General features: G+C 37.3%; 1 protein-coding gene across 3 annotated transcripts in view; it reads left to right on the forward strand.

Annotated features, from left to right (window-relative positions):
- The window catches only part of Sec63 (SEC63 homolog, protein translocation regulator), a 70,618-nt gene that overhangs the window by 33,124 nt on the left and 24,967 nt on the right, over window positions 1-12,527 (forward strand). For 2 of the 3 annotated variants that reach the window (XM_052162952.1, XM_052162951.1), the window contains exons 6-13: window positions 1,134-1,192; window positions 2,590-2,640; window positions 3,661-3,769; window positions 6,555-6,649; window positions 6,744-6,876; window positions 8,938-9,030; window positions 10,121-10,275; window positions 11,592-11,739. In XM_052162952.1, the coding sequence (XP_052018912.1) occupies window positions 1,134-1,192; window positions 2,590-2,640; window positions 3,661-3,769; window positions 6,555-6,649; window positions 6,744-6,876; window positions 8,938-9,030; window positions 10,121-10,275; window positions 11,592-11,739 (843 nt within the window). Of the gene's footprint in view, window positions 1-1,133; window positions 1,193-2,589; window positions 2,641-3,660; window positions 3,770-6,554; window positions 6,650-6,743; window positions 6,877-8,937; window positions 9,031-10,120; window positions 10,276-11,591; window positions 11,740-12,527 lie in introns of those variants that run through there. The other variant, XM_052162953.1, reaches the window with a different exon arrangement.

Here is a 12,527-nt window from a genome sequence, read left to right on the forward strand (position 1 = left end):
ACCTAATAAGGTTAGGAAAGAATGTTGGACCCCGTAGGTAATTGTGAGCCCCCGTGTGAGTCCGAGGAACTGTCTCAGGTTCTCTAGTGAGCTAGCTGAGACTGGAGGATGGCTCTTAGGTTAAAGTCGAGGTTCACAACCAAAGAGGCAGCAAGTGCTCTTAACCACTGCGCAGTCTTTCCAGCCCTTTCCTCTACTTCGTACTTCTATTTTCTTTTTAAAGACTTGAGTTCCCAGCACCCTGTTGAACAGCACAGTGCTGCCTGTAATTCCAGCTCCATAGAGAGCTGATGTTCTTGGTCTTGAAGGGTACAAACACATATATAGAGTTCAAAAATAATAAAAATAAATTAAGGAAAATCTGTTTTCCTTTTTTTTTTGTTTTTTGTTTTTTGTTTTTTGAGGGCTGGGGAGCTGGCTCAGTGAGAAAATAAGGCTGGAGTTCAGATCCTGGCACCCACATAAAATGTTTGGGCCTGCTCATTATGCCAGCATTCAGACAGACAGGTGATCCCTTGGCGAGCTGGCTGTTTAGATTCTGCAAGTTATTTAGTTCCAGGTATTTAAGAGCTTTTGAGGAAGACAACAGATGTTGACCTTTGGTCTCCATAGCATTTGCATGTATACACATTCCTTCACACATGGACATACATATACATGTTCATGAGACATGTACATACCATGAGACATGCAGGAAGCTTTTTCTTTACTAATTTCTTTCATTTTCATAGTATTCGAGCCATGAAAGAATTTGTGTTTTCTAGGAAAAAGAAACTTAAGTGAGAAAAGTGTCCTCATTGAAAACTATAAATTGTCATATATATGCCCATTGTTTTGTAACAAACATACATACATGAATGCACACATATGTACATTACATACACACATACATGAATTTATTTATTTTGAGACATGCCCATGCTGACCTTGAACTTGCAGTGGTTCTCGTGCCACAGTCTCTCAAAAGTTTGAGATGCCTAGGTGCATTCTATCAAGTTTGTATAATAGAAATACATGTAATATAGTCTTAAAACTTTTGGGGGGAAATGGGGAGGGAATATAAGTTTGAGATACAGGTAAATAAAGTTAGTTTATTTTAAAGTCTTTGAAATAGTGGTTTATTTTTATTTCAGCTACAAGCTTTGGAATTGCTTTGCCAGCTTGGATAGTTGACCAGAAAAATTCGATTCTGGTAAGTGCATTTAAATCAAGCCTATTCTAATGTGTTTGCATACTTTTGTTATATGCTGTTTATAGGATGTAATATAATGAAAGCTCTCATAAAGAATATGTGGCATACTGCTTAATTTTTTACTGTGTTTTGAAAGGTAAATTTTAGCAAAAGAAAAGAATTGGTTCCCATTATTACACTGCTGGCTTAGGACAATGTATTCTAAGCATAAGCTTGAAACCTTCAAGGTTTACTAACTCATTTTGCATGTATTTTTGGATAGTGTCTTATTTTTGGCTTGAGAACTATTAGATTTATGTAATTATAAATTTTTCTAAAGTGAATTCATAATTTCACTTACTCTTTTCACCTTGTCTCAAGCTAAGCTATTTTATGCTAAATTAAAGATCTATTCCATACTAGGAGGGACAGTGGGACAGATTTACATCAGTGATAGTTACTATAACCCCAAAATACCAGGATCTGTCTTAATATAGTATTTAAAAGTTGATGATTTTCTACTGATGGTTTCCTTAAAGTACTTATCTTGGGGTTGTTTTATTTTAATATAATTTTTCCTTATTACTCTTAAATGTATTTTCTCTCTGTTTATGTCTATGTGTGGGGGTGTTCCCATGCCACAACCTAAGTGTGCAGGTCAGAGAATAACTTGCTGGAGTTGGTTGTTTCCTATCATAAGGGTCTGGGGATGGAACTCAGGTTGTTAGGTTTGGTGACAGATGCCTTTAGCTACTAAGCCAATCTTGCTGATCTGAGGAGGTTTTTTTTTTTTTAAATCTTAAAAGCAAAATATATACAGTTCAGCTATAAATTGTTTTGAAAATTGCTATTTTGTGACATTAAAATTGGTAATCTTCAGAGCTCTATACTTGCTGCTTTTAAGTACATCTGTCATGCTTAGGGTTACTGTGAGAATAATAGAAAAGAGAAAGATAGCTGACAAATTTCAAATGAAGCTGTAGGCGGAAACTAATACAAATAATAAGATGGCACATCTGTAGTTAGGCACAGGAGGTAGTTTGTACGGGCTCACAGTATATCTCCCAGCACTACTTGTAGCATGTGAATAGAGAACGTGCTTGGCTGGAAGGGAAGTGCAATTCATAAAAGTTCTGCAGTTACCTATATTATATCAGTAAGTAGTAAATTAAACAATGATTTGTTATCACAGATAGAAATGAGTTTGAATACATTAACACTGCTGTTTGTATGACATAGCACAAGCTGTGTAATCTGTTTGTACTTCAGCTATGCTATCTGCAAAATTAGAGGGGAAAAATGGCACCTTCATTATATAGGACCAAGTAATGGGGTGCTTTTAATACTGGGTCTTCTTTGTAAGTCTGAACATTGTAATTTATCTGACCAAGGCATAGCTGTTTTCTCTTGAATTCTAGGTTTTACTTGTGTATGGATTGGCCTTTATGGTTATCCTTCCTGTTGTGGTGGTAAGTTTTACCTCTTTTTACTAATTTTTTGGGGGTAGTTGCTTCATAAGATTTTGATTATTAGAATTTAATCCATTCAACCTCATGTTTTAAAAGATAGTATTACTGCATGAGACAGGGTCTTACCCCTAACTCTGGTTCCTCTGGAACTTGACAGGTAGTCCAGGTCGGCCTCAAACCCAGATCTGCCTCCTGATTGCTGTTGTCAAAGGTGCCACTGCACCCTGCACCCTGCACCCTGCACCCTGCCTATGTTTACTCTATTTTCATGTACGTGTGTTTGTATGTAGGGTATTGGCAAATGAGATAGGTGTCTGAGGAGTTGAGGAGAGAGTGTTTGAGTTCCTGGAGCTGGAGTGATTGCGGATTAGTTGCTCTGGGAACAGACTGTGGGCTCTCTACAAGACTAGAACATTATCTTAACCCCTAAGGCTGGTCCACAGACCCTAGTATTCTGAAAAAGGAACTGTGTAGTAATTTAGTTGCAGAGTTACTAAAAAGTTTATGATTACATAGTTTATTTCTTTCATGCCTTGTGTTCTTTTTAATCCTGGAGTTTGTGTGGGTCTACCAGTCCTGTTATGCATCTGTCTTGACTTCCTCATAGGATTGTTGTGTAAGATACAATCTCATGAGAACATGAAAATATCATGTCAGCTATAAAATGGCTCCTAAACTTATTAAATATTTATTAGAAAATTCTGTGTTAGAAACTACTTTATTTACTTATAGCAATGGTTGGTTTTATTCCTGTTTTATATTTTAAATAATTTCTGCCTAAAACCTAAAGTATTTTAATTATGCCTGATGATTTGTGTTGGTGTTTGGGTTTCTGACAGTTTTAAGTATTTGTTAACTAAGTTATTTGAAGTATAGAACAAGCTCAAACATTTTCCTCTTGGTAAATTTTTGGAAAATTCACACACACGCACACATACACACACACACACTGCACTACACCAGGCAAACTGTTTATTATTTTTCATGCTTTATATCTTGTCTGATTCTATTTGTGTTTAGGGCTCTTGGTGGTATCGGTCAATACGATATAGTGGAGACCAGATTCTAATACGTACAACACAGATTTATACATACTTTGTTTATAAAACTCGAAATATGGATATGAAACGTAAGTAAACTTAAGTAACTGATGTTTGTTTCTTTGCATTCTGGGTCATTTATATGTTGCTATACATTTTTAAAATCTATAGTAGATTCGGCTTTATAGTTCATCAGATTGAACCAGAAGCCAGGAGGACCATTGCTGGCGGGCTCCCTCTCAAGGTCACGTTCAGTGACTGAGGCCCACCCGCCCAGGAATGGCACCTCTTCCTCAGCAGTCAGGAGAGCGTCCACAGACATGCACGACCACGGGCCAGTCTGATCTAGGTAGTTCCTCAGTTAAGGTTCCCTCCTCTCAGGTGACTAGTTTATGTCACTGATGAGAGTGTATAAAATTATCAAGTTTCTGCAGAGCAAAGACAACAGTTAAATGAGTGAGAAGGTGGAGACCGTGTTTGGTAGCTGAGAGGGTCCATGCCTGGAACACACAGAGAATTAGAAATCCTTGTGTAATTATATACACTTGTAATCCTAGTACTCGAAGAGGCAGGGGTATTAGGATTGTCACAACTTTGATGCCAGCCTGATCTACATAGTGAGTTGCAGGCTAGTCAGGGAGTCAGTGTCTCAAAAGGAAGAGTTCTATCTAACTCTAGTAAGTATTGTTATTTAATGAATGTTGGCAAGGAAGCAGTTGTTGGTGAGAATGTAAGTTAGTCCAACAACTATAGAAATTAATATGAAGACTCCTCAAAAATCTTTAAATAGAATTAGCATATGATAAGCTATACCACTTCTCAGAATACACCAAAATGACTCAAAAGAGTCACTTAACTGTGGCGATGTTTACAATGGCCAAGTTACAGAATTAGTGTTGGTATCTATCAACAGATAAATGGATAAGGAAGATGTAGTGTATAATTATTGTTATTTTTAATTCAGTCATAAGGAAGAAGGTGCTTAGGACAGTTGCAAGAAAGTTGATGAAACAAGAGATAACTATATTGTGTAAAATAAATGAGAGTCAAAACAATATTGTAAGAAATTAGTATCTCAGAAAGACCAAAAGTCTCAGCACAAAGGGAATAGAGACAAAGATAAGAGATGGGGGGTGAAGGTGAGGGAGAAGGGGGGTAGGGAAGGGACTGCCTTTGGATAGAGAGGAGACTCATATGTTACAGAAGCAAATGATGGTTTATAAAGGTAAACGGGAAACCCCATGTAAGGATGAGAGGTGTGGAGTTCTAATCGAGCATGTTAATTAATCAAAAGGGGGCTTTTGCTTGCTGGACGTTAATACATGACATGAGACCTTGACATAGCTGGACCTTGGTAGTCAGCCTCAGGAAGAATAAGTGGCCAAATAAGGGAATAGGCCTTGGTGGTTAGCTTGTGGAATGTAATCTAATGTTTTTTAGCAAGGCAGAGAGGGACTCAGGGAGAAGGGCAAGGCCAGCCAGAGCTATGTTTACAAGCTGGCTAGTGTCCCTTCAAATAGTACATGGTTTCTTTCAAGTAGATACTAGATTTTCATGTGTATGCATAAAATCATAAATATGCATATGTAAACCTACCCATACATGCATGCAGACACTCACAGATTCACAGACACATATATTTATGCAATGAAAGTTAAAGCAAAACTATCTGGGAAAAGAAAGAGTACTAGCTGGAAAGGGAGGGAAGGATATGGCCCAAATATATGATGCAATTGAGCAGAAATGTGAAGTCCTTCACTGTGTATAGTAATTATAGGCTGTAGAATGAGTATTACTTTCTGTTATGTTGGACTAGTATAAGAACTAGTACTAGTGTAGGAGCTTAGTTCCTTACAAGAACATTTCATGCTTTTTGTTTTGCCTCTGGGATTCTTGATTTAAGAGAATGGTACTTAGTATCATGTCATTCTCTCAGAAAGCACTTCTCAGCTGGGGGGTTTATTTATACAGCCTTCATCTGTCTTTGGAACAGGGTTTTTTTTTGACCCACATGAAAATATTTGAGCCCTGTGTAGTGGTATACACCTCTAACACCAGCACTTGGGAGGTTGGGCAGGCAGATCTTGGTGAGTTTCAGCCCAGCCTGGCCTACATAGGAAGTTCCCGGCCAAAGTTACATGGTGAGACCCAGCTCCAAAAAAATAAATTTTTTTTTAGTTTATACATTTTGTGCCTGCTAGTTTTGGGGCACACCTAAAGAAACTAAAGTACAGGAGAAATGTGAAGACTCTTGCTCAGGTCATGTAGCCAGGAAGTGACAGACCTCTAGCCTCTGCCCTCCAGCACTGCTTCAGCCCTGCTTCCTTTTGTTACCATGTATATATATGTTCTGCTGTGTTAAAGGCAAGGTAACCTGGTGGTTAAAATGAGACTGGTGATTGCAAAGCTCTTTAAGAGCTTTTAAGATAATACTTGTAGGAGTGAAATCATGTGTGTTTCCAAAAACCTCTCCAAGGTTCCAGAATTTTTATTTACTCAATGGTCTAGCAAGTCACGGACTAGGGAGAATCTATCTCCCAACTCTTGGTAATACTTAAACAGGAGGTCACTCTCTGACATGCAACGCTCTGACATCCCATGACACTTTCCTGCTCTCCAGTAGGCTCCTCTGGAACGAACACATGCTAAGTTTAGAAACATGCTGTTTTAACTGACCAGTTGCTTTTGTGCCCTTAGTTTGATGAACACTTGTGTGTGTTTTTAAAAGTAAAGGGTTTTTGTTGTTTTGGATTTTGTTGTTGTTTTAGTGGGAGATGTTAATTTACTTATGAGATGATTTTCAGCATTTGGCATGATTAGGAAGAGAAATCAATAGATAAACAGCTATTTACCATTGTATTTTTGTTTCCATAGGTCTCATCATGGTTTTAGCTGGAGCTTCTGAATTTGATCCTCAATATAATAAAGATTCCACAAGCAGGCCAACAGATAATATCTTAATACCACAGGTTAGGTTCATCTTACACATTCCTCAGTGACCAATAAACTACAAAAGTGGACAATTGGTGTTATGTTTCTGAATAATTCCTTTGTTTGTCTTAGCTAATCAGGGAAATTGGCAGCATAAATTTAAAGAAGAATGAACCTCCACTTACCTGTCCATATAGCCTGAAGGCCAGAGTTCTTTTACTGTCTCATCTTGCTAGGATGAAAATTCCTGAGACACTGGAAGAAGGTATTTGTGACTAACACTTGAAGGGTTTTAAGGGGACCAAAGCAACAGATGGAAGTAGTCCTGGTGACTCAACATTTAGATGCTGTTCTCTTTTTTTTTTTTTTCAGTCAAATAGTTGTTTATATTTCTTTTTTAAAAAAAACTATATGGTGCCCAGCGGGCGGTGGTGGCACACACCTTTAATCCCAGTGCTTGGGAGGCAGAGGCAGGTGTATTTCTGAGTTCAAGGCCAGCCTGGTCTACAGAATGAGTTCCAGGACAGCCAGGGCTACACAGAGAAACCCTGTCTCAAACAACAACAACAAAAACAAAAACAAAAAAACCTATGTGGTATATAATTACTTTGCAGATAGTTGAGAGTCTGTATCAGATGCTTTGGCAAATGTCAAAATATGTTCCTTGAAGATGAGAGTATTTTGTATGAAATGTTTAATAATTGCAGGTTAGCAAAGTGTTTGCCGAGGCTCTGCTGTCTGAGACAGGGTTGGCAGTAGTGTCTCTGCTGCCCTCCTTCCTCAGCATCCTGTGGGCTGAGGATGGGTGTGGAGCATCAGGTCTCACCTCTAGGTTGTTTTTGTTTTTGCTTTTTTTTTTTTTCTTTTTTCTTTAAAAGAACCTGGAAGTCTTTTAGAGGGATAAAAGTGGATTTTACAGCAAGTATCTGACCCTCTTAATCCAACATGATTCCCCATTTCTCAGTTGTAGCTACAGAGATAAGTTTGTATTTGAAACTATCTACTCTTACTCTTTAAAACAAAGGCCTTGGCTTGAGAAGGAAGTATTTCTAGAGAGACCATCGATAAATGTCATCTCCTTTTCAGCTGGAACTTACAAACTTGTCATCCTAAAAACAAATGTTCTTTTTGAATGAAATCTTCCCACTGCATCACTGTTCAACTAGCATTGCAGTCCAGAACTTCTGACCATAAGGCCATCCAGTGCTTGGTGCTAGAGAGGATGCTTGGGGTAGAAGGAAGGGACAATTTTAGGCATCATCATTGGATTTATTTTGAAATAAATTAGTAGTTTTGTTACTAATATTCTGTGCACATATATAGGCATTTTTACTAGTCATTTCTCATACATAGGTGGCCTGCTTTTTAGGTAGAATACAAAATTTAATGGATTTCATTTCAAAAGATAGTTTTATCTATCTGGGTATTGTTTCTGCATATATATATACTGGTACCACAGAAGCCTGAGGAGTGCATTGGGTCCCCTGGAACTGCAGTTACAGGTAGTTGTGAACTACTGTACGGGTGTTGGAAGTTGAACTCAAGTCATCCAGAAGAGTAGCCAGTGCTCATAACTCTTGCGACATTTCTCTGGCCCCCTCAAATGGATAATTAAAAAAAAAAAAAAAGCATTTATTTGTCTGTATTGCTGGTACTTGGACTTTGGACCTGACATGCTATGCAAATACTACTGCCTAGCTTTGTTTCCTGGCTGTTTTTAATTTATTTTTTATTTACATATGAATATTTTGCCTACAACATGTATTCAGTGCCTGAGGAGGCCACCTGGAACTACAGTTACAGACTGTTGTCAGCCGCCATGTCGGTGCTAGGACTTAAATCTCTGTCCTCTGGAAGAGCAGCCAGTGCTGTTACCCACCGAGTTATCTTTGCCGCCCGTTGTTTTTGTTTGTATTTGTTTCTGGAAATTGGACTCAGGTTGTCACCCCTTAATTAATTTTTTCCCTTTCTGTATTTATTGACTTTATTTTCATTCATGGTCTTTGCATTTAACCACACTTACAGGAGTATAGCAGCACAAATAGAACATTCTCAAAGACAGCAAGATTGGGACTGAATTTATGATTAGGACTGTTTTAAAGAAAATCATGAATATATAATAAATAGTAGCACATTATGTTAGAATTTTGACTTTGCCAAATCTTGTGCTAGTGATGGCTTTCTGTCTTTTGTTTGCAGTAATGTTGAGGAGAAATATTCTTTTAAACAATAAGATTCTAAGACTGGGTAAAATATTTAAGGGCCAGCACATTTTGTGTTAACCTTGGGCAGAATAGTTTATTTCAGAGTCTTTTGTTTTTTTCAGATCAACAGTTCATGCTGAAAAAATGTCCTGCTCTGCTTCAAGAAATGGTTAATGTAATCTGCCAGCTAATAATAATGGCCCGGAGCCGTGAAGGTGAGGACGGAATGTGATTGTGCTTTGTCCTGAAAGCATTTGCTTATTACACAGTGTGAAGATTTATAAATATTTAGTTACAGTTTTGTATACCAGATCAGTTAGGGTTCTCAGATTTCCTTATGGTCTCATGCTTTTCATTGGTTTATTTTTAATGTTTTAGACTTTTTCTTTCCTCTGAATACTTTTGAGTTATTTTTGTATTTTCACAGTGAGTTTCAAATAATTCTTTAATTGGCATAGTATGTTTTTTTGTTTTTTTTTTTTTTATGAAAAGAAAAGGAATTTTTGGTCATTAATGGAAAAGGAAGAGCTAAAAAAAAATGGAGACTGTTTATAGTTTGTTGTTGGTGGTGATTTTAATTCTTGGCAGTGTTACAGTCCCTTTAGAATGTTGCAACATCTATTTGTTGTTGTTGTTGTTCACACTAGAGTTTTTAGCAAGGCATGACTTAGACCTGCTTAGGCAGAGGTAGGAGTACTGGTTGAAGCCAATCTGAACTTCTCATAGCAACCTCATTGCCTTACAAAGTAATCATAAAAATACATCTAAAACTACAAAATCTCTCTTACTCTTGTTTTTTGAGATAGGATCTTACCATTGTAGCCAACTCTGGCTTTGAACTTAGTCTTTCTGCCTCAACTTTTTAAACAGTAGGTTTCCTCTGTGCTCCACCACACCTGGCTTAGGACATTTTGGGGATTTGTGTGTTTGTGGCTGCATCTTACTGCATCACCCAGGCTGGTCTTGAAAGCAGTGTCCCTCACCTCAGGTACCTGAGTGCCAGGATCGCCATCCAAAGGCTGGGATTGCAGTGCTCACGAAATTAAGTCATGTCATATTGCTAGTGCCTAATACTTTATGATTACTGGAGTTGATATAGAGGTTTTCGTTAAATTAGTGGCTGTTGCTGGGAAATACACATTTGACCAATTTTATGTATTTTTAAACATTTTTTCAGTAGCTTTTAAAGGAAAATCAATATCCAGATCTTGCATTTTAGGGGTTAATGTTAGTGTGATTTTATTCCTTGTAATGAAAGTGTAAAAAGTACAGCTCTTTTGTTTCTTTTTTCCTATTCTTTCTAAGAAAGGGAGTTTCGTGCTCCAACTTTGGCATCCTTAGAAAACTGTATGAAGCTTTCCCAGATGGCCGTTCAGGGGCTCCAGCAGTTTAAGTCTCCCCTTCTGCAACTCCCTCATATCGAAGAGGACAATCTTAGAAGAGTCTCAAATCATAAAAAGGTTTGTTGACTGGTTTCTAGTCAGAGTTTACCAACTTGTATCACAAGGGAATATGAATAAAAAGTTTTCTAGACTTCATTATGTGGGTTTCTTAGATTTAGAATATCTTTTTTGTTTGTATTTTTGGATTAGGTGGTTTTATAGTATTTTACTATACTGTTTTGCGTTGAGTAAATTTTAGTAGTTAATACTTTGTTTTTTACATTGCAAAGGTTTATATATCAAGTAATAATACACCATATGCTGTCCATTTTGTTTTTGACTTAAAAGTTGGGCAGTTGTTACAGTTGAGTAGGGACAAAAAAAAAAAAAAAAAAGAAGCATTCACAAAATTAAGGTTGGACTGGCGATGAAGATCTGGTAGAGTGCTTGCATGGTATGCATAGGTTCCGCATGCCCTGGGATCAGTGCCATCTAGTTACAGGGCGGGGGGAAGATACATTGATGAAGAGAATTTCTTTTTTAGAAAATATAATAAACACTTGAATATCCAAAAGTATGTTGAAATGAGAAAGTTTCAGAAATAAAAGAAACCGAAGTTATAATTCTGGTAGGCGATTTTAAACATTACTTTTTGGGCATGGTAATATGAGCTTATATACTCAGCATTTTGGGAGGCAGGCTGAAGCAGGAAGGTTGTAAAAAGTTTGAGGCTTAGGCTAGCTAAGTAGTGAACATGAGGCCAACCGGGGCCATAGAGCCAGCGCCTGAAGAAAACAAAGAGAAAAAGTTACTTTGTTTACAGTCAGAGAAGTAAGCAGAAAACAGGCTTTGGATTTGGTAGTATTAAAGGAAATAAATGTATAACAAATGTATCCAGGTTCTGTTTATTAGTAGTATTGCCATTACATTAATCAATAATTGACAACAACAGAATCCTAGAGTTGAAATTCACCTACCTCCCTCATGATTTAATCTCTGTGAAAATAAAAATTAAGTACCTAGTATTTAAATTTTAATTAATTTAAATATATTTGATTTATTGCATAGTAAAACTTCTACAGGCCACCTGTACTTGGAAGGTTTCTTTTTAAGGCTGAACATAAACTTAGGACAATACTTATTACTTGAATCAGGATTCTGTATGTACATGGTTTTAATTTTATGCCGTTTTTGTTTTTTTCCTGAACAAAAACAAATCCTCTAATGAATATATATTAAAAAAACAAACAATCTTAGTTTTAATGGTCTTGCTTTGAAATGCCCAAAATGATAACTTTTTATGAAGTTGTTAGATTTTATTTGGTCAGCATGCCAAGTTTTCATTCAATGAAAATTTTTATTTATCTATTCATTTATTTATTTTTCTTTTTTAGTACAAAATTAAAACTATCCAGGATTTGGTCAGTTTAAAAGAATCAGATCGTCATAGTCTGCTACACTTCCTTGAGGATGAAAAATATGAAGAGGTCATGGCAGTTCTTGGGAGTTTCCCGTATGTGACCATGGACATAAAATCCCAGGGTGAGTGGGGCTTCCCTTTGCACGTCTGTTTATTTGACTCAGCTCTTCCTTTGTCCCTTCATCTCTCTGCCTTGCCTATCTAGCCTGCACTTACTTTTTAGGTCGGGCTCCTTCAGACTTGGAGAACTCTTCCTCTGCCCTGTCCGTGCTGCTCTGTAGCCAGGCGTGCTCCACTGTGTCCTTCTTTATAACACTTTAATAATGTGATTGGTAATTAGACTTTGCAGAGCTGTAGTTTTCTCATCAAAACCCTGTTTTTATTTTTGTCACAGTTGTGCTGAGGATATAGTTATGGTTGAACATTGGATTTTAATTTTGTATGTGTATTAATCACCTATAACTGGAAATTAGTTCTGAGTGAGGATATGGAAAATTTAACCTGAGTTGAATTCTTCACACAGAGCTGGACAGGAGGTCATGCTCAGAGTGTAGAATGTAGAACCCCTTTCCTGTGGTTGCTGCTTTATTTTATGTCTTGTCATCGGATGCCATTCTTGTCTTAGCCCTGGCTATGTTGTGCAGTCTTTCTTCAAGTTGACATACTTAAAATACCAGTTATAACCTGTAAAGTGCCTTTGGGGCTAAACTGCTGCGTCAGAGTACACTGGCAGCTCCGTCAGGGCTTTTTCAGTGGAGTCTTGGTATCCATCCTCTTGTGATTGCTTAACTTCCCAAAGAATCCAAGAGATGTCCTCGTGTAGTGAAAGGAGATGTCTCACATATTATTAAGAGAAATAGTTATTTACTGCTGAAATTCTATAGTAAGCTTTGAAAATTACTGTGCCTGT

The sequence above is a fragment of the Apodemus sylvaticus genome, chromosome 19 (genome assembly GCF_947179515.1).
Source record: "Apodemus sylvaticus chromosome 19, mApoSyl1.1, whole genome shotgun sequence".
In the NCBI taxonomy this organism is placed as follows: domain Eukaryota; kingdom Metazoa; phylum Chordata; class Mammalia; order Rodentia; family Muridae; genus Apodemus; species Apodemus sylvaticus.